This window comes from Herpailurus yagouaroundi, unplaced genomic scaffold, assembly GCF_014898765.1.
Source record: "Herpailurus yagouaroundi ecotype Mexico unplaced genomic scaffold, PumYag 100, whole genome shotgun sequence".
In the NCBI taxonomy this organism is placed as follows: domain Eukaryota; kingdom Metazoa; phylum Chordata; class Mammalia; order Carnivora; family Felidae; genus Herpailurus; species Herpailurus yagouaroundi.
The window spans coordinates 69,369,136-69,394,672 of record NW_024412391.1 but is presented as its reverse complement, the minus strand read 5'-3'; the positions used below and the strand labels follow the sequence as shown (position 1 = coordinate 69,394,672).

Below are 25,537 nucleotides of genomic sequence, written 5' to 3'. Positions count from 1 at the left end.
TTTCTATTCTATTCCATTGGTCTATGTGTCTGTTTTTGTGCCAATACCATGCTGTCTTGATGATGACAGCTTTGTAGTAGAGGCTAAAGTCTGGGATTGTGATGCCTCCTGCTTTGGTCTTCTTCTTCAAAATTACTTTGGCTATTCAGGGCCTTTTGTAGTTCCATATGAATTTTAGGATTGCTTGTTCTAGCTTTGAGAAGAATGCTGGGGCAATTTTGATTGGGATTGCATTGAATGTGTAGATAGCTTTGGGTAGTATTGACATTTTGACAATATTTATTCTTCCAATCCATGAGCAGGGAATGTCTTTCCATTTCTTTAAATCTTCTTCAATTACCTTCATAAGCTTTCTATAGTTTTCAGCATACAGATCTGTTACGTCTTTGGTTAGATTTATTCCTAGGTATTTTATGCTTCTTGGTGCAATTGTGAATGGGATCAGTTTCTTTATTTGTCTTTCTGTTGCTTCATTGTTAGTGTATAAGAATGCAACTGATTTCTGTACATTGATTTTGTATCCTGCAACTTTGCTGAATTCATGTATCAGTTCTAGCAGACTTTTGGTGGAGTCTGTCGGATTTTCCATGTATAATATCATGTCATCTGCAAAAAGCGAAAGCTTGACTTCATCTTTGCCAATTTTGATGCCTTTGATTTCCTTTTGTTGTCTGATTGCTGATGCTAGAACTTCCAGCACTATGTTAAACAACAGCAGTGAGAGTGGGCATCCCTGTCGTGTTCCTGATCTCAGGGAAAAAGCTCTCAGTTTTTCCCCGTTGAGGATGATGTTAGCTGTGGGCTTTTCATAAATGGCTTTTATGATGTTTAAGTATGTTCCTTCTATCCCGACTTTCTCAAGGGTTTTTATTAAGAAAGGGTGCTGAATTTTGTCAAAGGCCTTTTCTGCATCGATTGATAGGATCATATGGTTCTTATCTTTTCTTTTCTTAATGTGATGTATCACGTTGATTGATTTGCGAATGTTGAACCAGCCCTGCATCCCAGGAATGAATCCCACTTGATCATGGTGAATAATTCTTTTTATATGCCGTTGAATTCGATTTGCTAGTATCTTATTGAGAATTTTGGCATCCATATTCATCAGGGATATTGGCCTGTAGTTCTCTTTTTTGACTGGGTCTCTGTCTGGTTTAGGAATCAAAGTAATACTGGCTTCATAGAATGAGTCTGGAAGTTTTCCTTCCCTTTCTATTTCTTGGAATAGCTTGAGAAGGATAGGTATTATCTCTGCCTTAAACATCTGGTAGAACTCCCCTGGGAAGCCATCTGGTCCTGGACTCTTATTTGTTGGGAGATTATTGATGACTAATTCAATTTCTTCGCTGGTTATGGGTCTGTTCAAGCTTTCTATTTCCTCCTGATAGAGTTTTGGAAGAGTGTGGGTGTTTAGGAATTTGTCCATTTCTTCCAAGTTGTCCAATTTGTTGGCATATAATTTTTCATAGTATTCCCTGATAATTGTTTGTATCTCTGAGGTATTGGTTGTAATAATTCCATTTTCATTCATGATTTTATCTATTTGGGTCATCTCCCTTTTCTTTTTGAGAAGCCTGGCTAGAGGTTTTGTTTATTTTTTCAAAAAACCAACTCTTGGTTTCATTGATCTGCTCTATAGTTTTTTTAGATTCTATACTGTTTATTTCTGCTCTGATCTTTATTATTTCTCTTCTTCTGCTGGGTTTAGGCTGTCTTTGCTGTTCTGCTTCTATTTCCTTTAGGTGTGCTGTTAGATTTTGTATTTGGGATTTTTCTTGTTTCTTGAGATAGGCCTGGATTGCAATGTATTTTCCTCTCAGGACTAACTTTGCTGCATCCCAAAGCGTTTGGATTGTTGTATTTTCATTTTCGTTTGTTTCCATATATTTTTTAATTTCTTCTCGAATTGCCTGGTTGACCCAGTCTTTCTTTAGTAGGGTGTTCTTTAACATCCATGCTTCTGGAGGTTTTCCAGACTTTTTCCTGTGGTTGATTTCAAGCTTCATAGCATTGTGGTCTTAAAGTATGCATGGTATAATTTCAATTCTTGTCAACTTATGAAGGGCTGTTTTGTGACCCAGTATATGATCTATCTTGGAGAATGTTCCATGTGCACTCGAGAAGAAAGTATATTCTGTTGCTTTGGGATGCAGAGTTCTAAATATATCTGTCAGGTCCATCTGATCCAATGTATCATTCAGGGCCCTTGTTTCTTTATTGACCGTGTGTCTAGATGATGTATCCATTTCTGTAAGTGGAGTGTTATTTTTTTTTTTAATTTTTTTTTCAACGTTTATTTATTTTTGGGACAGAGAGAGACAGAGCATGAACGGGTGAGGGGCAGAGAGAGAGGGAGACACAGAATCGGAAACAGGCTCCAGGCGCTGAGCCATCAGCCCAGAGCCCGACGCGGGGCTCGAACTCACGGACTGCGAGATCGTGACCTGTCTGAAGTCGGACACTTAACCGACTGCACCACCCAGGCGCCCCAGTAAGTGGAGTGTTAAAGTCCCCTGCAATTACCACATTCTTATCAATAAGGTTGTTTATGTTTATGAGTAATTGTTTTATATATTTGGGGGCTCCGGTATTCGGCGCATAGACATTTATAATTGTTAGCTCTTCCTGATGGATAGACCCTGTGATTATTATATAATGCCCTTCTTCATCTCTTGTTACAGCCTTTAATATAAAGTCTAGATGTCTGATATAAGTATGGCTACTACAGCTTTCTTTTGGCTTCCAGTAGCATGATAAATAGTACTCTATCCCCTCACTCTCCATCTAAAGGTGTCCTCAGGTCTAAAATAAGTCTCTTGTAGACAGCAAATAGATGGGTCGTGTTTTTTTATCCATTCTGATACCCTATGTCTTTTGGTTGGCGCATTTAGTCCATTTACATTCAGTGTTATTATAGAAAGATACGGGTTTAGAGTCATTATGATGTCTGTATGTTTTATGCTTGTAGCGATGTCTCTGGTACTTTGTCTCACAGGATTCCCCTTAGGATCTCTTTTAGGGCTGGTTTAGTGGTGACGAATTCCTTCAGCTTTTGTTTGTTTGGAAAGACCTTTATCTCTCCTTCTATTCTAAATGACAGACTTGCTGGATGAAGGATTCTTGGCTGCATATTTTTCTGTTCATCACATTGAAGATCTCGTGCCAATCCTTTCTGGCCTGCCAAGTTTCAAAAGAGAGATCAGTCACGAGTCTTATAGGTCTCCCTTTATATGTGAGGGCACGTTTATCCCTTGCTGCTTTCAGAGTTTTCTCTTTATCCTTGTATTTTGCCAGTTTCACTATGATATGTCGTGCAGAAGATCGATTCAAGTTACGTCTGAAGGGAGTTCTCTGTGCCTCTTGGATTTCAATGCCTTTTTCCTTCCCCAGTTCAGAGAAGTTCTCAGCTATTATTTCTTCAAGTACCCCTTCAGCACCTTTCCTTCTCTCTTCCTCCTCTGGGATACCAATTATGCGTATATTATTTCTTTTTAGTGTATCACTTAGTTCTCTAATTTTCCCCTCATACTCCTGGATTTTTTTTTATCTCTCTTTTTCTCAGCTTCCTCTTTTTCCATAACTTTATCTTCTAGTTCACCTATTCTCTCCTCTGCCTCTTCAATCCAAGCCGTGGACATTTCCATTTTATTTTGCATCTCGTTTAAAGCGGTTTTCACCTCCTCCTGACTGTTCCTTAGTCCCTTGATCTCTGTAGCAAGAGATTCTCTGCTGTCCTCTATACTGTTTTCAAGCCCAGCGATTAATTTTATGACTATGATTCTAAATTCACTTTCTGTTATATCATTTAAATCCTTTTTGATCAGTTCATTAGCTGTTGTTATTTCCTGGAGATTCTTTTGAGGGGAATTCTTCCTTTTGGTCATTTTGGATAGTCCCTGGAGTGGTGCGGACCTGCAGGGAACTTCCCCTGTGCTGTCTTGAATAAGTGGAGTTGGTGGGCGGGGACACAGTCAGACCTGATGTCTGCCCCCAGCCCACCATTGGGGCCACAGTCAGACTGGTGTGTACCTTCTCTTCCCCTCTCCTAGGGGCAGGATTCACTGTGCGGTGGCGTGGCCCATCTGGGCTACTTGCACACTGCCAGGCTTGTGGTGTTGGGGATCCGGCATATTAGCTGGGGTGGGTATGCAATGTGCATGGGGGTAGGAGGGGCAGGCTTAGCTCGCTTCTCCTTAGGTGATCCACTTCAGGAGGGGCCCTGTGGCAGCGGGAGGGAGTCAGACCTGGTGCCGGAGGGATGGTTCCGCAGAAGCACAGCGTTGGGTGTTTGCGAGGAGGGAACAAGTTCCCTGGCAGGTACTGGTTCCCTTTGGGATTTTGGCTGGGGGATGGGCGAGGGAGATGGCGCTGGCGAGCGCCTTCGTTCCCTGCCAAACTGAGCTCTGTCGTCCCGGGGCTCAGCAACTCTCCCTCCCTTTGTCCTCCAGCCTTCCCACTTTCCGAGCAGAGCTGTTAACTTATGACCTCCCAGATGCTAAGTCCCGCTTGCTGTTGGAACACACTCCATCTGGCCCCTCCGCTTTTGCCAGCCAGACTCCGGGGCTCTGCTTGGCCGGCGGGCCGCCCCTCCGCCCCGGCTCCCTCCCGCCAGTCCGTGGAGCGCGCACCGCCTCTCCGCCCTTCCTACCCTCTTCCGTGGGCCTCTTGTCTGCGCTTGGCTCCGGAGACTCCGTTCTGCTAATCCTCTGGTGGTTTTCTGGGTTATTTAGGCAGGTGTAGGTGGAATCTAAGTGATCACCAGGACGCGCGGTGAGCCCAGCGTCCTCCTATGCCGCCATCTTCCCAGCATCCCCTCTACTGTTTTAAAATGGCTTTTTCTTTAGTGTTTATTTTTGAGAGAAAAAGCACATGAGTAGGGGAGGGGCAGAAAGCAAGGCAGATAGAGAATCCGAAGCAGGCTCTGCACTGTCCACGCAAAACCTATAAACTGTGAGAATGTGACCTGAGCTGAAGTCGAATGCTCAACTGACTGAGCCACCCAGCCACCCCTATTCCCTCTAGTATATTTTTAATTTTAGTTTTTGAGGTCTTTATCTCTGCTTGGTTCTTTTTTATATTTTCTGTGTCTTTGTTGAGAGTTTCACTGAGGTCCTCCCATATTTTCTCAAGCTCAGTGATTATGACCATTACTTTCTGTATCAGATATATTGCTTATCTCCATTTTGTTAACTCTTTTGTTGTGATTTTTGTCCCTTCTTTCATTTGGGACACAGTCCTTGGTCTCCTCATTTCTGTCTAACTTTCTGTGTCTTTTTATATGTGTTAGGAAAGTTAGCCATGTCTCTGGCCCTTGAAAGTAGTGGCCTTATGAAGAAAAGGTCCTATAGTGCCCTACAGAACAATCTCCCATTTACCAGAACCTGAAGCTTCAGGGGCATCTCCTATGTGTGTTGAATACACCCTATTGCTGTGACTGAGCTGCATTTCTCTTCAGTCATATGCAATGACTGCTTTTGACTGTTTTGGGCAGGGTTTGGTTTCTGTGTTGCTAGTGGGCCAGTATGGGGCTGCCTTGGGCTTGAGTTGAGTCAGACCAGGAATTTGCCAAAGCTGTGGTCATGTTAAACTGCAGATTGCTCTCCTTTGTTGTCCCCTGAGAAGCTTTCATTGGTAGGTGGGGACTGCAGTCAGACCAGGTGTCTATCCCCAGCCCACTTCTGGGGCTTCAATGGAGCTGGGTGTATGGGTATATTTCCCTCTCATCAGGGCAGCAGTTTTTTTTTGAAGTAGTCACTGTCAGGGCTGCTTGCACAGTGTTAGGCTTATAGTGCCCCTTTGGCTGGATTCCTCCCTAGGGCAGGTTGGATGGTGTGGGTCTGTAGAACATCATGGGGATGGGGCATGCAGTTAGCAAGGTTGGAGCAGAGGGCCCCTGGAGCCACTTTGGAGAGTTCAGAAGTACAAGTTAGAGGGAGTAGTCCACAGGAGAGCACAGGCTCGGAAGGCATGTTAACAAGCTACATGGAGAGTGTCTGTGCTGATTCTGCAGGTGTCTGCATATATAGGCTGGGGGACAGGGGAGGGAAAGGTGAATTCTTCAGTGTTCATGATCAATCCAGAGTTGTATTATGTTATATTGTATTATACTTAGTTAATAAAAATGAAGTGTTTTGGCAAATTATATACCTATATATAGTGCAAATTACATATTTAGAAAGTAAGGAATTTTCAGGCTTTAGCTAGATTCCAGAGAATAAATTGTATTCATCAAATAGTTCTGTCATGCCCATGAGGGCTTAATAATGAGCTGATTTCCTTTGAAAAATAGAACAACTCACTGAACTTTAACTGGAAGCTATCCTGTTTTGTTCCAAACTGTTTCTCAGGAGAGCTGGACTCCTGCTTCGTAGAGAGATTTTGTGTTTATAAATCCATGGTATTTTGATTTTATGTATATCCATAAGGATATGCTCAGGTTAGAGAGTTGAAGGTATATTCAGAGGGCTTATGAAATGGCCAGTTAATACTGACACATATTTCAACATAGTTATGCATAAAGAATCAAACTTCACATGATATTTTTTTACCAAAATGCCAAGTAAAATAACTTTACGTAAGCAAGACAAAGATCCTTTTCAAGGATCTGGAAGCATTTATTGGGAAAGGTAAAATATAATAATAGAATTTAAGTTGTACTTTCTGGACTTACCTTTTGAGAATGGTTATGAAGAAGATAGGATAATCAGAGGTACTTTTAGATGGTTGCTTCTTTACACATTTTAGTCATTTTTAAAAATATTTATTTATTTATTTATTTAAATGTTTTATTTATTTTTGAGAGAGAAAGAGAGAGACAGAATGGCAAGTGGAGGAGGGGCAGAGAGAGAGGGAGACACACAGTCCAAAGCAGGCTCCAGGCTCTGAGCTGTCAGCACAGAGCCCAACACGGGGCTCAAACTCACGGACCAAAAGATCATGACCTGAGCCGAAGTTGGACGCTTAACCGACTGAGCCACCCAGACGCCCCTGCTTCTTTACACATTTTAAGTGTTATCTGCCATGGCCCACTCAATACATTTACTTGATATTAGTTGCAAATACGTTTTTTCAGTTTTCATGAAAATGCTCTCTTTGAAATATTTTGTAGATTTAATTTAAATATTTGGTTACAGCTGAACTTGGGCATATGTACTTAAAGCACTTTCAAAGTGCTTTACATAGAGTGTTTTTTGTGTACCTTTGAAGTTAACATGATTTAAAATAGGAAGTTATAACCACATGAAAATTTATTCAAAACTCTAACCACAGAGAATAAACCTATAGTACAAACACAGAAGATAGAATGGGGGCCCCTGGGTGGCTCAGTCAGTTAACCATCTAACTCTTTATTTCCCCTCAGGTCATGATCTTACGGTTTTTGAGATGGAGCCCCTTGTCAGAGCCCCTCATCAGGCTCTGCGCTGACAGTGCAACGACTGGGATTCTCTTTCTCCCTCCCTCTCACTCTCCCCACCCTCACACTCACTCACATGTGTATCCTCTCTCTCTCAAAATAAATAAATAAACACTTTAAAAAATTATAAAAAGAAAGAATGGCAACAAATCATTACAAAAAAATCATCAGATAATAAAGGAAAACAAAAGTGGAAGAGAGACACAAAACTGCAAAACAGAATGGCAGTAATTAGGATTAAACTCATCCATCAAAAGGCATAGAGTGACTGAATGGATTAAAAGAGTAAGAGCCAGTGATATCCTGTCAACAAGAGACTCATTTCAGATTTAAAGACATACATAGGCTGAAAGTGAAGGAATGGAAAAAGATATTTCATGCAAATGGTAACCAAAAGAAAGCAGGGTGTCTGTACTCAAAATAGACTTTAAGTCTAAAACTGTGTCTAGAGGTAAAGAAGGTCATTATATAATGATAAAAGGTTCAGCTCAGCAGGAAGATGTGTGTGTGTATGTGTATGTACATACACATATGTGCATATACATATATAAAGTCTCTGGATATTAAATATCTGGAAAGGAAATTTATTTATTTATTTTTTTAATTTTTTTTTCAACGTTTATTTATTTTTGGGACAGAGAGAGACAGAGCATGAATGGGGGAGGGGCAGAGAGAGAGGGAGACACAGAATCGGAAACAGGCTCCAGGCTCTGAGCCATCCGCCCAGAGCCTGACGCGGGGCTGGAACTCACGGACCGCGAGATCGTGACCTGGCTGAAGTCGGACGCTTAACCGACTGCGCCACCCAGGCGCCCCTGGAAAGGAAATTTAAAAACAATCCTATTCACAGTGGCAGCAAGAATACAATATTTAGGAATAAATTTAACCAAAGAGGTGAAAGATTGATACCCTGAAAATATTAAAACGTTGACAAAGGAAATTAAGATACTGGTAAATAAAAAAGATATCTTGTGTTCATGGATTGGAAGAATTAATATTATTAAAATGTACATAGTATCCAAAGTGATATGCAGATTCAGTGCAATCCCTATCAAAATCCCAATGTCATTTTTCACATAAATAGAAAAAGCAATCCTAACATTCATATTTTAGACCCTGAATAGCCAAATCAGTTTTCAGAAAGAAGAACAAAGCTAAAGACATCACATTTCTTGGTTTCAAAATATATTATAAATTATAGTAATCAAAAAAGTATGGTACTGACATTGAAACAGACATATAGGCCATTGGAACAGAATAGAGAGCCCCCAAATAAGTCCATGAATCTACAAGTCAGCTGATCTTTGACAAGCTTTCCAAGAACCCACAAAAGGAGTAGTGTTGGGAAAACTGAATATCCACATACAGAAGAATGAAATTGGATTCTTCTCTTACCATTTACAAAAATAAATTCAAAATAGATTAAAGATTTAAATCTAAGACCTGAAACTGTAAAAATACAAAAGAAAACAGGGAAATAACTTTTGAAATTAGTCTCGGCAATCATATTTTTGCTTATTATACCAAAAGCACAGGCAATAAAAGCAAAAATAGAAAAATGAATTGTACGAAATTTAAAAAATTCTGCACAAAAAACATTAGAGTAAAATGGCAACATACCAAATGGAAGAAAATATTTTCAGCATCTGTCTAATAAGGGGTTAATATTCAAAATCTATAAGGGACTCATAATAGCAAAAATCTAACTCAGCTTAAAAATGGGCAAAGGACTTGAATAGATATTTCTCCAGGGAAGACATGCAAATGACCAATAGGTATATGAAAAGATGCTTAACTTCACTAATCATCAGGGACATGCAAATCACAGTCACAATGAAGTACCTTCTTACTTAGAATGTCTGTTACTAGATAGGTGTTAGAAAACAACTGTTGGTGAGGATATGGAAAAAGGGAGCCCTCATGCCCAGTTGGTAGTACTATAGATGGGTATGGTCACTTTGAAAAAGAGTAGGAGGTTCCTCAAAATATTAAAAATAGAACTATCTTATGTTTAAGCAATCCCACTTCTAGGTATTTATCCAAAGGAAATGGAGTTACAATCTCAAAAAGATATCTCCATTTAGGTGTTAATTTCAGCCTTATTTACAGTAGTCAAGAGGTGGAAACAACCTCAGTGTTCACTGATGGATCAATGGATAAAGAAAATGTGATCTATGAAGATTCTGTGTCTATATACACACATAAACACAATGGAATATTATTCCACCTTTAAAAAAAGGAAGGAAATCCTGCCATTTGCAACAACATGGATAAACCTTGAAGGCATTATGCTAAGTGAACTAAATCAGATGTAGAAAAACAAATAGTGCATAATTTCATTTATATGTGGAATCCAAAATAGTCAAACTTACAGAAGCAGAGAGTAGAATGGTTATTACCAATTCTGGCCCAGATAGAGGGGGAAATGAGGAGATGTTGGTCTATAAGTACAAAGTTTCAGTTATGCAGGATGAATAAATCATGGAGATCTAATGTTAAGCAACATGACTGTACTTAACAATACTGTATTGTGTACTTGAAATGTTCTAAGAGGGTACATCTCAAGTGTTCTTATCACACACAAAAAAGAGGTAACTGTGAGGTGATGGATATGTTAATTATCTTGTGATTACTTCACATTGTATATGCATATCAAATCAAGTACACTCTAGATGTATACAATTTAAAAAAATTTTTTTAATGTTTATTTTTGAGAGAGGGAGAGAGAGAGCATAAGTAGGGGGGTACAGAGAGAGAGAGAGACACGGAATCTGAAGCAGGCTTCAGGCTCTGAGCTGTCAGCACAGAGCCGGATGCAGGGCTTCAACTCACCAACCACGAGATCATGATCTGGGCTGAAGTTGGACGCTTAACTGAGCCATCCAGGTGCCCCTAGATGTATGCAATTTTTAATTGCTGATTATACCTCAGTAAAGCTATGGGGCAAGATATTGAATTATATTTTTTGTGGCAAACTTCTTGCATAATTTCTATTGAAAATCTGAAGAGAAATTAGCTATCTAGCAATTTAGGGGTGGATACCACAGGAAAGTTCTTAAAATTAGTGTGGTAAATATATTATGGATATGTTAATAAATTTCCTTTATTGTATTTTCCTGTAGAATTGTTACCTTAGTGACAGAATATTCAGTTGTTAATGAGAGACTTAGAACATAGATATAAGTGACAAGTAGCATCTATCTCATATACAATAATTTAATTATTAAATTAGCTCATTAGTGTTAGCATTGGTTAGCGTTTTTTTTTTTTTAATTTTTTTTTCAACATTTATTTATTTTTGGGACAGAGAGAGACAGAGCATGAACGGGGGAGGGGCAGAGAGAGAGGGAGACACAGAATCGGAAACAGGCTCCAGGCTCTGAGCCATCAGCCCAGAGCCCGACGCGGGGCTCGAACTCACGGACCGCGAGATCGTGACCTGGCTGAAGTGGGACGCTTAACCGACTGCGCCCCCCAGGCGCCCCTGGTTAGCGTTTTTATTAAAGTTAAATGCTAACTTCATAAAATTTTGCCTTTAATTTTCACTGATTTGACCACAAGGTAATGACAATAATTGTTGAGTGACTTAAGATGAACCTGCTTTTAAGCTTGGCCAATGAGAAAAATACCCTCATTTTACTTCGCTTGTAAAAAAAAAAAAAAGTCCAACCAACTCTTAAGCACAAATGGAATTTGTTAGATTGATATCAATGACTCAAGCAATGGATAGAAAGACTAGAAAAGTAGGCTTGGAGAGAGGTAGGCTGAGCTACTTCGGAGAGTTGGGAAGTAGAACTCCACGTATATCTCTTTGCTGGTGCATTTTGGTCAGGGCCCATTGCTAGAATGAATAAACTACTTTGTCTCTTTATTATCTAAATAGACTGAGCCAAGATTCAGAATTCAAGGGTGGGTTTTCAAAGTGCCTTAATGGCCCCTAGTATACTGAAGTGGTGAAAGGGCCTTACACAAAGGTCCTCCAGGAACCTTTCCCTTTGTAGTATCAAGTTGAATGTTAGCATTGTGTGTTTCCCGCCATATTCCTCACAGAAGGTGGAAAACAGATGCAGCATGGATGAAGTTATGCCCATCCAGTACACTGAAATCTCTTATCTCCTGCTTCAAAGGACTAGGCAGTTCCCTTAGAAAACAATGTCGTTAGGATTTCTAAACACAAAAGTCTAAAGGCAATACAATAATTTGTCATTAGACTAAAATTTTCCATGGACTAATGTGTAAAAACTTGTGTAAAACTTAGTTCTTTTTTTTTCATTCTATGCAGTGTAAAACTTTGCTTTTCCAGAAAGAACATATTCTAAGTTGGAAGTTGTTCAGTTACTTGTCATTAATGAATTTTTCCAATGTCATTTCCTCACAGATGCCCATTTGCCTTCCTTGCATTCTGCTGTAAATACTTCCTGTAAACCAATTATGACATTGAAGTTGTTTTCCAGTGACAGTCAGTAGAGACCCTAGAGAGTGAATATGTGAAGGAGAAAAATCTAATAAGCGAAGCCTAGGGGCACCTGGGTGGCTCAGTCGGTTAGGTGTCCAACTCTTGATTTCTGTTCAGGTGATGATTTCATGGTTTGTGAGTCTGAGCCCTGTGTCAGGCTCTGCACTGACCGCACATGGAGCCTGCTTGGGATTTTCTCTCTGTCCCTTCTCTGCTTGCACGGGTACTTGCTCACACCCTCTCTTTCTCAAAATAAATAAACTTTAAAAAAAAAGCCAAAATAATGGTACTTTATTGTAATAAATTCTCTGGCCAGTAATCCCCTTTTTGGCGTCACAAGATTTTTTTCTATCAGTCTTGTAATTTTTCTGAACTCCTTACTGTTTTCATAAAAACTTAGGTTAAGGTTTTTAAATTTTTCATTCTTCTTAAATTTTTCATTCTTTTCCAGTGAAATTGTTGAAAGTAGTCAAAACGAGTATCTTCTTGTGATACATTCTCACGGACTTCTGCCTGTTTTACTTTTTTAGTATTCAATTCTGAGAATCTAGTATTTACATCAAATACTATTTCTTTGTGGATATAGTGGAGCAAATATTTTTAAATGTACACAGATACCCTGTAAAATCAGAAATATTCATAGTTAGACTGTTAGAGACATATACATGGGGTTGTTCCATTTGAATCATTTCCAGCTAGAGGTTTTGTGCAGGCTAATTTTCTTTAGTGAAGGGTTGTCTTGCCAGCACACTGTTGACTCTTCCATCCACAATAGGACAGTTGTTCCTACTTCCCTGCTTCTGAGCTGATGGCTCAAGACTTTGGTACACTCAAGTCATGGACTCCTGTTGGAGAATGTGGCTTGCCTAGGTTATATTTTGAAGCCTTAGTTAGAAGTAGAATACAACGTTTGCAAACAGAATTACACTTTTTTTTTTAATAGTTTTTATTTTTAAGTACGTCTACACCCAACGTGGGGCTTGAACTTAAAACCCCTGGATCAAGAGTTGCATGCTCCACCTGAGCCAGCCAGCCCCACCCCCCGAATTATGCTTTTAAACTTAAAAAAAGTTTTTTTAATGGTTTTATTTTATTTTTGAGAGAGAGAGAGAGAGAGAGAGACTGAGAGAGAGAGACTATGAGTTGGGGAGGGGCAGAGAGAGTGAGGGAGACCCAAAATCTAAACAGGCTCCAGGCTCTGAGCTGTCAGCCCAGAGCCCGACCCAGGGCTCAAACTCAGCAATGGTAAGATCATGACCTGAGCTGAAGTCAGAAGTTGAAGCCACCCAGGTGCCCCTAGAATTATGCTTTTAAATTATCTTTAACTACCGACTCAAATGTTGAATTAGTCTTGTGACAGTGATTTGTGAGGTTTAAATTTTGGCAAAAATTAACTTCTTTTGAAAATTGTTATTAACGGTTCTACAAAAATGAGAATAAACCATGTATTATAATGGCCTCATTCTGTAAATGGAAATATTTCCAGTGGGTTGTATTATTCAATGTAGTTATCATTGATTTAATTATTTTCTTTTTTTAAAATGTTTATTTATTTTGAGGAAGAGTGAGAGCATGCGTGAGCAGGGGAGGGGCAGAGAGAGAGAGAGAGAGGATGAGAGAGAATCCCATATGGGGCTCAAACTCATAAACCATGGGATCATGACTTGAGCTGAAATCAAGAGTGGGACGCTCACCCAACTAAGCCACCCACGTGCCCTGATGGAATTATTTTTATAAAGATTTATTGGTGGTCACTTTTATAAAAAAATTGCAGAAACCTTATGGATTTTTAATTTTATGTTTTTCTGATGTGGTTTTATTTTTTATTCATTTTAACTGTTTTTTGTTTACTGAGTTAAATGACTTTAATAGATTGTGAATTTTGAAGCTAAAAAATCATACACATGCAATCTTTTCTTATTTTAACTGGCATCTGATAATCTATAACTTTAAGATATCACCCTAGTTTTTTAGGTAAGATGTGAAATTCAGCTTTAGTCCTTTAGTAACATCTCTGTAAAAGATTGAAAGTCTGCATTTCACACGTTAGTGATTTGTTACAGCCTTTGGAGAAAAAGTGAAAACGCATATTGTAGGAGATAGTCATAGCCCCAACTAGTCTTCCTGTAGTTCTGTTGACAATCTGTTAACGTACCATTTTAAAAGATGAATTTTGGGGGCCAGGTTGATACCATTAGGTTCCTCTGCCATTGCAGAGCAGTGAAGACAAAAGCACTCACCATCTTAATATTCACAGGACTGTGCTAAAGAATAATGATTTAAGATCAAGACAAGAGTTAACTGCCCACCTCACCAACCAGTGGCCTTCCCCAGGAGCTCTGGATGTCAATGCTGTTGCCTTGGATACGTTGCTTTACCGAAAACACAATAAACAGTGGTATGAGTAAGTGTAATACTTTTTTTTCCAACTAATTACAAATTTAGTTCTACCAAAACATTTGGTTATCCACTTTGGTTTCTCACGTATTCGTCTTTCTGAATTCATTATTACTTTAGGGCAAAGGTAGAATTTAAGACTACTTCGGCTTGATAAAGTCAGATTAAAGCAGTAAATATGTTAGTATTTTGAAGCCAAGGCACCCTGGGGAAGTAAAGTATCTAAGAAATTCTTAAGCAGTATTGTACTGGCTACCTGCTTCTCCTTTAGTCTTCAGCCAGTCCTTCAGTTAAGTCTATGAGCTCATATTTAATGAGCCACCTATTTTTGAATTTTAGCTTTGGTATTTGTATTTGCCTTAGGAATAATTGTCCTGCCAGTGAGAAAAAATTCCATCTCATGAAAGACTGGAAAGATACTTACCTGTTCTTGGTGGGTCTGAACGAGTTTTGCTTATTTTCAATAAATCTAATTTTTGGAGGCTATAGAAGATATAATCACCCCACCTGTTGGCCACAAGATCCTTTACCTATTTTTTATCCCTTTTCAGGACTATTTCATTAAGTCAGAGTGTTGCAATGTTGAGAAATCTGCCAAATCTTAGGCTGCATTCCTTTATGGTATCTTCGTTTTGAACTTAAATTTTGTATTACCTTCTTTTGGCTTTTAGACATTTTGTCCATCTTGATAACTTTTTGGTTATCTTTATTTTCCTATCTTCAGCTAATTTTCTAATTATTTCCCCGTTGTCCCTCCATCCCCTTCTGTTCTCTCCCTTTCCTCCTCCCCCCCACTTTCTTCTCTTTCCTTTCTTCTCTCCTCCCTGCCTGCCTCCCTCTTTTTTTGTTTGTTTGTTTGTTTCTCTACTCTTCTTTTAGAGTTCTTGTATTTACACTTCACTGGTAGAGTTACCCACTTCCATTTGTGCTTCTTAGGGTGCTTTTCACTAGGTAGTTAGTCGCTAGACATTTCTACAGGGATTGTTTCAGCATAGACTTAATTTCCACCTGTTTACTATGTGATTTTTTTCATTTATCAGAGGGAATACTCAAAATAAATTTGAGCTTCTGTTGCCTTTTTTGCTTGTTGGTTTCACTGATTGCTAGAGATAAGGAAGAGTGAGCAGATTATTTACAGAATAAATCATTAGAACTGTTTTCATTATCTACTAACCCATGATTCAAGGTATTGACTGAAGCTTTCATGGATTGGGATCTAGTTCCCTTATATATCCCTATGAAAAATTTGAATAACTAGAGTATATCTTCTTATACTGGTATATAATTTTATTTTTCTATAATGTATGTAAGTAATAAAAATATTAGTTTATTCATATTTCTGATATATGATGAAAAAACTGAATCTATTTTAATACTTGGTTCTTATTTCTATATAACATACAAGATACTCTTGCTTTTATAACTATAAAAATATTGAAAGATTAACTCCTGACAAAAGACTAGTAATACGCTTTTTTTTTTTTCAACGTTTATTTATTTTGGGATAGAGAGAGACAGAGCATGAACAGGGGAGGGGCAGAGAGAGAGAGGGAGACACAGAATCGGAAACAGGCTCCAGGCTCTGAGCCATCAGCCCAGAGCCCGACGCGGGGCTCGAACTCACGGACTGCGAGATCGTGACCTGGCTGAAGTCGGACGCTTAACCGACTGCGCCACCCAGGCACCCCTAGTAATACGCTTTTTTACTACAATATCCACATTGTTACTTTAGGTGGTACAAGGTAAAATATTTTAGCCAAAAAGATGTGTTTGTAGCCCTGGCTGCCTGTAGAGCTACCTATTGAGGAACCAGTGAGTCTAAATGGAAGAGTTACTTCAAGTTTACCTTTGTATGTGGTAATAATGACTAGCTTTTACAAAGTATTATAGCAGCAGCAAAAGTAATTGGAGTATCAGAAAAGAAAGTAGTGAAACTGTTTGACGTGGATCCCGATTTTATACTCCTTGACTCAGCTACTTACTCCATTAGCTCTTTCTCAGCATCATCCTTTAATCTGGCCTTACTGTAGATGTTGTTATTGCCTTTAGATGGCCCTATTCCTGAACAAAATATTTGCAGCTAGTATGCAAAATGTTTGCAGGTGTAGTATGGAGATCACTGGACCTAGAGTGTAAGGTCAGGATTTAAAAGTAATCTCTGCTACCCTACTTGATGTGTAACAACACTAAGCAATACCTCCTCTTACCTTCTGCACATGTAATACTGGGGCTAATTCCTGTTCAAATGAGTAATAAGTTGCTTGGCACCTAATACTTCTCACGAAATCTTTTATACTCTGTATAGTCTTTTTTTTATGTTCTCAGATAACCTTGTGTCTTCCATGTTTGGAGAATATACACCCACCCACTGTCCCAAGCTCTCCTTTGAGAGTTTGTAAAACCTATGTAAAATTAAAATGACCAGCAAATCCCCAGATGTTCTGAACAAATAATCTTTTTAATGCAACTTTTTAATGTAAAAATGGAGACTTTGGATTTTCAGATTAGAGTGGTGCTGTATAAATCATGTTTGAAACATCATAGCTTTTCTCAGGATTAGTTTTTGCTGTTCTCAAATTTGTAATATAAGCTAAAGTTCTTGAACTAACCTCATCATTTTTTCCTCTTAATTTGACCAATATCTTCAGTAGTTTAACAAACATTTTTGAGAACCTACAAATTATTATCAAAGTGACCAGAATCTCTTAATAAGGAACATTAGTGCTCTTGATAATTCGGAGAGAAATTGACCATATAAGTAGTCATTATATGTATTATAATTTCCTGCTAAGAAAATATGATGCCTGTATTTCTCTAGGAGATTTGCTGAATTAGCTTTGAAAAGACTGAGAAGGTGCTATTTGACTTGATCAATTTATTGGTCTTGCAGACATTTCTTAAAATGAGTGATTGGGTAACTTAGCTATGTTGTCATCTACTCATGGAAGAAATCCTTTGCATAGTAGAAGATTTTACATTTATTTTCATTTATTGTACTGTTAATAAAGCTTTAGAAGTATCATTTCCATTGTTTTCTTGATTACTTAGACCTGGCAATATTAATTATGTTAGATTTTCTATCTTTTCCTTTATTTCAAACATTAGAGATATCTTGTTAAAAATGTTTCAAGCATTATAGGCTGATTGTAAAAACTCAACAATAAATATGTAAGCACATTCCCTTAACACACACCTGGAGAGCATTTGATTACTTTTTTATTTCCAATTTGTTCCTATTTTAATGTTTATTTATATGTATATGTTAAGTCTAGGTCACATGAGCTTCTTAGATACAGGTTATATAATTTTATTATATTATATAATCTTGTTAGATTATTGCCTAACCCACCCATTTCCATCCCTAAAGATCAGATTCATTATCATCATCTTTTTATTTTCTACTTAGGCTTTTTTGTCTTGTAAATTTATCAATATTTTCATTTAGGCTGTCATTCACAAAATTATTAAGAATTACGAGCTTTTATATGCCATTCATGATCTACTCTTTAGGCTAACATTTTTGAATGACTGCTGATAAGTAGGTATAATTACTTCAAATGTCTTATAGGGTCTTCTTCTTATGTGAATCTTTCCAGTATTTTTGGAGTAGGACTCCCCAAAGCATTGAGACTGCAAAAATCTTTTACAACTTATAAATTTTGCATTGACCTGACTCGCATACAGCCTTCCCTTTCAGGCTCCCTTGCATCCTTCCATTAATTTTAGTAGTTTAAAAGTATATCAGTATTCTACTATAGGAAATGTTTGTTTTCTTTTTTAAACACATTTCTATGAAAATCAAACCAAGAATAAAAAGAACAGCCTATCTCTGGCTCCATGCACACACGTATGTGCCTCTGTGTATATAGTGTATGTATCTTTGTTTTTATTTTCTACGTGTGGAAAGTGTCTCCTTCTGAGCCTAATACTCTCTTCCCCAATGACTATGAGATAATGTAAATAATTACTGACCTCTGTATATCTCTTGGGCAAATAGGTGATACAGATTATCGATATCATTACTTCTGATCATTGATATGAAGTCTAAGACTGTAGAAAATTTATTCATAAGTGAATTCAGGCCTACTCAGTTTCCTTTTAATTTGCCTTTATTTGGTGTCCAAATTCTTTGTATACGAGTTTGGATTTGAGTGATTTAAAATTTTAAGTAATTAGATATTGAATGCAATGTTTTGTTTTTTGGTTTTTGGTTTTTGGTTTTATGTCCCAGATGCTTATGACATAACTCCTGTCTTACTATCTGGGGTTCTTATTTTGAATAAGTAAGCTATTTCTACTTGAAAAATTCACTTCTGGAAAGTAGACTTAGACTGTTGATGGGCTTGATGTGTTTGGTGGGTTACATTTCAGTTTTACAGTATGATGCTAATGAGTCTAGAATTCTAAAAGAGGACTTAGTGGTGACCTTTTAAAGACAGAACTCCCATAGAGAGTTTACTCCATGACAAGATGTTTGTCAGGTGGAGCACCAGTTGCATTGGAACTCAGGTAAGAATGTGGAAAACCTTTCTTGGTCATTACTACAAACAGCTAAACCAGATTTCTCCCAGGTGGTAGATCTGTAATCATTTTCATGCAAGGAAGATATTACATGGTACTGTTCTTAATATCTTTTGATTCAGGTGCCTAATTTTGCCTAGGCATTTTTATACTGGTTCAGAAGTCATTGTCTACCAAATTCTATTTCTATGTTCATTGACAATTGGTTAAGTGAAGCCTGTAAACTGAAAGATTGTTTACTAAGTGTAACAAATTAGAGGTTAGAAAGTGTCCATAATCACTTTGGATTTGGAAATATGATATCTAAAAGGAACTTAAAGAGTTCACGCAGAAAGCTCATTTTGTGTTGCTTTTACCAGAGATTGCTTTTATAGACTTTTGCAGGCTTTCCTCCCCTCCAATAGTGACAATACTTGATTTCTATAAATGTGTGCTGTCAAGCTCTCAGTCCTTATAATTTTCTAATTAATTTGATGTTTGTTTTGCTACTAGGTACTTTGTTGTTTGTAAATATTTTTATAATTTTTTAAATTTAATAATAGTAACTTTTTATCAAGTTTCTAATGATGAAAGTCCAGTGTCAGAAACTCCCTTAGGGGGGAGGAGGGAAGATGGCGGCGTAGGAGGACGCTGGGCTCACCGCGCGTCCTGCTGATCACTTAGATTCCACCTACACCTGCCTAAATAACCCAGAAAACCACCAGAGGATTAGCAGAACGGAGTCGCCGGAGCCAAGCGCAGACGAGAGGCCCACGGAAGAGGGTAGGAAGGGCGGCGAGGCGGTGCGCGCTCCACGGACTGGCGGGAGGGAGCCGGGGCGGAGGGGCGGCCCGCCGGCCAAGCAGAGCCCCCAAGTCTGGCTTGCAAAAAGCGGAGGGGCCTGACGGACTGTGTTCCGACAGCAAGTGCGACTTAGCGGCTGGGAGGTCATAAGTTAACAGCTCTGCTCAGAAAGCGGGAAGGCTGGAGGACAAAGGGAAGGAAAGCTGCTGAGCCCCCGGACGACAGAGCTCAGTTTGGTGGGGAACAAAGGCGCTCGCCAGTGCCATCTTCCCCGCCCATCCCCCAGCCAAAATCCCAAAGAGAACCAGTTCCTGCCAGGGAACTTGCTCGCTCCGCGCAAACACCCAACTCTGCGCTTCTGCGGAGCCAAACCTCTGGCAGCGGATCTGACTCCCTCCTGCTGCCACAGGGCCCCTCCTGAAGTGGATCACCTAAGGAGAAGCAAGCTAAGCCTGCCCCTCCTGCCCCTGTGCACCTTGCCGACCCACCCCAGCTAAGACGCCAGATCCCCAGCATCACAAGCCTGGCAGTGTGCAAGTAGCCCAGACAGGCCACCCCACCCCACAGTGAATCCTGCCCCTAGGAGAGGGGAAGAGAAGGCACGCACCAGTCTGACTGTGGCCCCAGCGGTGGGCTGGGGGCAGACATCAGGTCTGACTGCGGCTCCGCCCACCAACTCCAGTTATACACCACAGCACAGGGGAAGTGCCCTGCAGGTCCTCACCACGCCAGGGACTATCCAAAATGACCAAGCGGAAGAATTCCCCTCAGAAGAATCTCCAGGAAATAACAACAGCTAATGAGCTGATCAAAAAGGATTTAAATAATATAACAGAAAGTGAATTTAGAATAATAGTCATAAAATTAATCGCTGGGCTTGAAAACAGTATAGCTGACAGCAGAGAATCTCTTGCTACAGAGATCAAGGGACTAAGGAACAGTCACGAGGAGCTGAAAAATGCTTTAAATGAAATGCATAACAAAATGGAAACCACCACAGCTCGGATTGAAGAGGCAGAGGAGAGAATAGGTGAACTAGAAGATAAAGTTATGGAAAAAGAGGAAGCTGAGAAAAAGAGAGATAAAAAAATCCAGGAATATGAGGGGAAAATTAGAGAACTAAGTGATACACTAAAAAGAAATAATATATGCATAATTGGTATCCCAGAGGAGGAAGAGAGAGGGAAAGGTGCTGAAGGGGTACTTGAAGAAATCATAGCTGAGAACTTCCCTGAAGTGGGGAAGGAAAAAGGCATTGAAATCCAAGAGGCACAGAGAACTCCCTTCAGACGTAACTTGAATTGACCTTCTGCATGACATATCATAGTGAAACTGGCAAAATACAAGGATAAAGAGAAAATTCTGATAAAGAGAAACTGATCCCTCACATATAAAGGGAGACCTATAAGACTCGTGACTGATCTCTCTTTTGAAACTTGGCAGGCCAGAAAGAATTGGCACGAGATTTTCAGTGTGCTAGACAGAAAAAATATGCAGCCGAGAATCCTTTATGGATTCTGTCTGTCATTTAGAATAGAAGGAGAGATAAAGGTCTTCCCAAACAAACAAAAACTGAAGGAATTTGTCACCACTAAACCAGCCCTACAAGAGATCCTAAGGGGGACCCTGTGAGACAAAGTATCAGAGACATCACTACAAGCATAAAACATACAGACATCACAATGACTCTAAACCCATATCTTTCTATAATAACACTGAATGTAAATGGATTAAATGCGCCAACCAAAAGACAAAGGGTATCAGAATGGATAAAAAAACAAGACCCATCTATTTGCTGTCTACAAGAGACTCATTTTAGACCTGAGGACACCTTTAGATTGAGAGTGAGGGGATGGAGAACTATTTATCATGCTACTGGAAGCCAAAAGAAAGCTGGAGTAGCCATACTTATATCAGACAAACTAGACTTTAATTAAAGGCTGTAACAAGACATGAAGAAGGACATTATATAATAGTGACAGGGTCTATCCATCAGGAAGAGCTAACAATTATAAATGTCTATGCGCCGAATACCGGAGCCCCCAAATATATAAAACAATTACTCGTAAACACAAGCAACCTTATTGATAAGAATGTGGTAATTGCAGGGGACTTTAACACCCCACTTACAGAAATGGATAGATCATCTAGACACACGGTCAATAAAGAAACAAGGGCCCTGAATGAGACATTGGATCAGATGGACTTGACAGATATATTTAGAACTCTGCATCCCAAAGCAACAGAATATACTTTCTTCTCGAGCGCACATGGAACATTCTCCAAGATAGATCATATACTGGGTCACAAAACAGCCCTTCATAAGTTGACAAGAATTGAAATCGTACCATGCATACTTTCAGACCACAATGCTATGAAGCTTGAAATCAACCACAGAAAAAAGTCTGGAAAACCTCCAAAAGCATGGAGGTTAAAGAACACCCTACTAACGAATGAGTGGGTCAACCAGGCAATTCGAGAAGAAATTAAAAAATATATGGAAACAAACGAAAATGAAAAGACAACAATCCAAATGCTTTGGGACGCAGCGAAGGCAGTCCTGAGAGGAAAATACATTGCAATCCAGGCCTATCTCAAGAAACAAGAAAAATCCCAAATACAAAATCTAACAGCACACCTAAAGGAACTAGAAGCAGAACAGCAAAGGCAGCCTAAACCCAGCAGAAGAAGAGAAATCATAAAGATCAGAGCAGAAATAAACAATATAGAATCTAAAAAAACTGTAGAGCAGATCAATGAAACCAAGAGTTGGTTTTTTGAAAAAATAAACAAAATTGACAAACCTCTAGCCAGGCTCCTCAAAAAGAAACGGGAGATGACCCAAATAGATAAAATCATGAATGAAAATGGAATGATTACAACCAATCCCTCAGAGATACAAACAATTATCAGGGAATACTATGAAAAATTATATGCCAACAAATTGGACAACCTGGAAGAAATGGACAAATTCCTGAACACCCACACTCTTCCAAAACTCAATCAGGAGGAAATAGAAAGCTTGAACAGACCCATCACCAGCGAAGAAATTGAATCGGTTATCAAAAATCTCCCAACAAATAAGAGTCCAGGACCAGATGGCTTCCCGGGGGAGTTCTACCAGACGTTTAAAGCAGAGATAATACCTATCCTTCTCAAGCTATTCCAAGAAATAGAAAGGGAAGGAAAACTTCCAGACTCATTCTATGAAGCCAGTATTACTTTGATTCCTAAACCAGACAGAGACCCAGTAAAAAAAAGAGAACTACAGGCCAATATCCCTGATGAATACGGATGCCAAAATTCTCAATAAGATACTAGCAAATCGAATTCAACGGCATATAAAAAGAATTATTCACCATGATCAAGTGGGATTCATTCCTGGGATGCAGGGCTGGTTCAACATTCGCAAATCAATCAACGTGATACATCACATTAACAAAAAAAAAAGAGAAAAACCATATGATCCTGTCAATCGATGCAGAAAAGGCCTTTGACAAAATCCAGCACCCTTTCTTAATAAAAACCCTTGAGAAAGTCGGGATAGAAGGAACATACTTAAAGATCATAAAAGCCATTTATGAAAAGCCCACAGCTAACATCATCCTCAACGGGGAAAAACTGAGAGCTTTTTCCCTGCGATCAGGAACACGACAGGGATGCCCACTCTCACCGCTGTTGTTTAACATAGTGCTGGAAGTTCTAGCATCAGCAATCAGACAACAAAAGGAAATCAAAGGCATCAAAATTGGCAAAGATGAAGTCAAGCTTTCGCTTTTTGCAGATGACATGATATTATACATGGAAAATCCGACAGACTCCACCAAAAGTCTGCTAGAACTGATACATGAATTCAGCAAAGTTGCAGGATACAAAATCAATGTACAGAAATCAGTTGCATTCTTATACACTAACAATGAAGCAACAGAAAGACAAATAAGGAAACTGATCCCATTCACAATTGCACCAAGAAGCATAAAATACCTAGGAATAAATCTAACCAAAGATGTAAAGGATCTGTATGCTGAAAACTATAGAAAGCTTATGAAGGTAATTGAAGAAGATTTAAAGAAATGGAAAGACATTCCCTGCTCATGGATTGGAAGAATAAATATTGTCAAAATGTCAATACTACCCAAAGCTATCTACACATTCAATGCAATCCCAATCAAAATTGCCCCAGCATTCTTCCCAAAGCTAGAACAAGCAATCCTAAAATTCACATGGAACTACAAAAGGCCCTGAATAGCCAAAGTAATTTTGAAGAAGAAGACCAAAGCAGGAGGCATCACAATCCCAGACTTTAGCCTCTACTACAAAGCTGTCATCATCAAGACAGCATGGTATTGGCACAAAAACAGACACATAGACCAATGGAATAGAATAGAAAAACCCAGAACTAGACCCACAAACATATGGCCAACTCATCTTTGACAAAGCAGGAAAGAACATCCAATGGAAAAAAGACAGTCTCTTTAACAAATGGTGCTGGGAGAACTGGACAGCAACATGCAGAAGGTTGAAACTAGACCACTTTCTCACACCATTCACAAAAATAAACTCACAATGGAAAAAGGACCTGAATGTGAGACAGGAAACCATCAAAACCCTAGAGGAGAAAGCAGGAAAAGACCTCTCTGACCTCAGCTGTAGCAATCTCTTACTCGACACATCCCCAGAGGCAAGGGAATTAAAAGCAAAAGTGAATTACTGGGACCTTATGAAGATAAAAAGCTTCTGCACAGCAAAGGAAACAACCAACAAAACTAAAAGGCAACCAACGGAATGGGAAAAGATATTTGCAAATGACATATCGGACAAAGGGCTAGTATCCAAAGTCTATAAAGAGCTCACCAAACTCCACACCTGAAAAACAAATAACCCAGTGAAGAAATGGGCAGAAAACATGAATAGACACTTCTCTAAAGAAGACATCCGGATGGCCAACAGGCACATGAAAAGATGTTCAGCGTCGCTCCTTATCAGGGAAATACAAATCAAAACCACACTCAGATATCACCTCACGCCAGTCAGAGTGGCCAAAATGAACAAATCAGGAGACTATAGATGCTGGAGAGGATGTGGAGAAACGGGAACCCTCTTGCACTGTTGGTGGGAATGCAAATTGGTGCAGCCGCTCTGGAAAGCAGTGTGGAGGTTCCTCAGAAAATTAAAAATAGACCTACCCTATGACCCAGCAATAGCACTGCTAGGAATTTATCCAAGGGACACAGGAGTACTGATGCATAGGGGCACTTGTACCCCAATGTTCATAGCAGCACTCTCAACAATAGCCAAATTATGGAAAGAGCCTAAATGTCCATCAACTGATGAATGGATAAAGAAATTGTGGTTTATATACACTATGGAATACTACGTGGCAATGAGAAAAAATGAAATATGGCCTTTTGTAGCAACGTGGATGGAACTGGAGAGTGTGATGCTAAGTGAAATAAGCCATACAGAGAAAGACAGATACCATATGGTTTCACTCTTATGTGGATCCTGAGAAACTTAACAGGAACCCATGGGGGAGGGGAAGGAAAAAAAAAAAAGAGGTTAGAGTGGGAGAGAGCCAAAGCATAAGAGACTGTTGAGAACTGAGAGCAAACTGAGGGTTGATGGGGGGTGGGAGGGAGGAGAGGGTGGGTGATGGGTATTGAGGAGGGCACCTTTTGGGATGAGCACTGGGTGTTGTATGGAAACCAATTTGACAATAAATTTCATATATAAATTAAAAAAATAAATAAATAAAATAAATAGAGAAAAACAAAACAAAAAAATAGGCAAAACTAAATAACATACTGTTTAGAAATAATAGAAAAGATCAATGAAACCAAGAGTTCGTTTTTTTGAAAAAAAATAAACAAAATTGATAAACCTCTAGCCAGGCTTCTCAAAAAGAAAAGGGAGATGACTCAAATAGATAAAATCATGGATGAAAATGGAATTATTACAACCAATCC

The 25,537-nt window shown here is 39.1% G+C and overlaps 1 protein-coding gene across 4 annotated transcripts in view; it reads left to right on the top strand.

The window, feature by feature from the left end:
* RUNDC3B (RUN domain containing 3B) overlaps positions 1 to 25,537 on the top strand; it is a 155,052-nt gene that overhangs the window by 110,076 nt on the left and 19,439 nt on the right. For 2 of the 4 annotated variants that reach the window (XM_040472768.1, XM_040472767.1), the window contains one exon: positions 14,128 to 14,274. The exons of the other annotated variants lie outside the window; for them this stretch is intronic. In XM_040472768.1, coding sequence (XP_040328702.1) covers positions 14,128 to 14,274 — 147 coding nt within the window. The remainder of the gene's footprint in view (positions 1 to 14,127; positions 14,275 to 25,537) is intronic. 4 annotated transcript variants of the gene reach the window in all.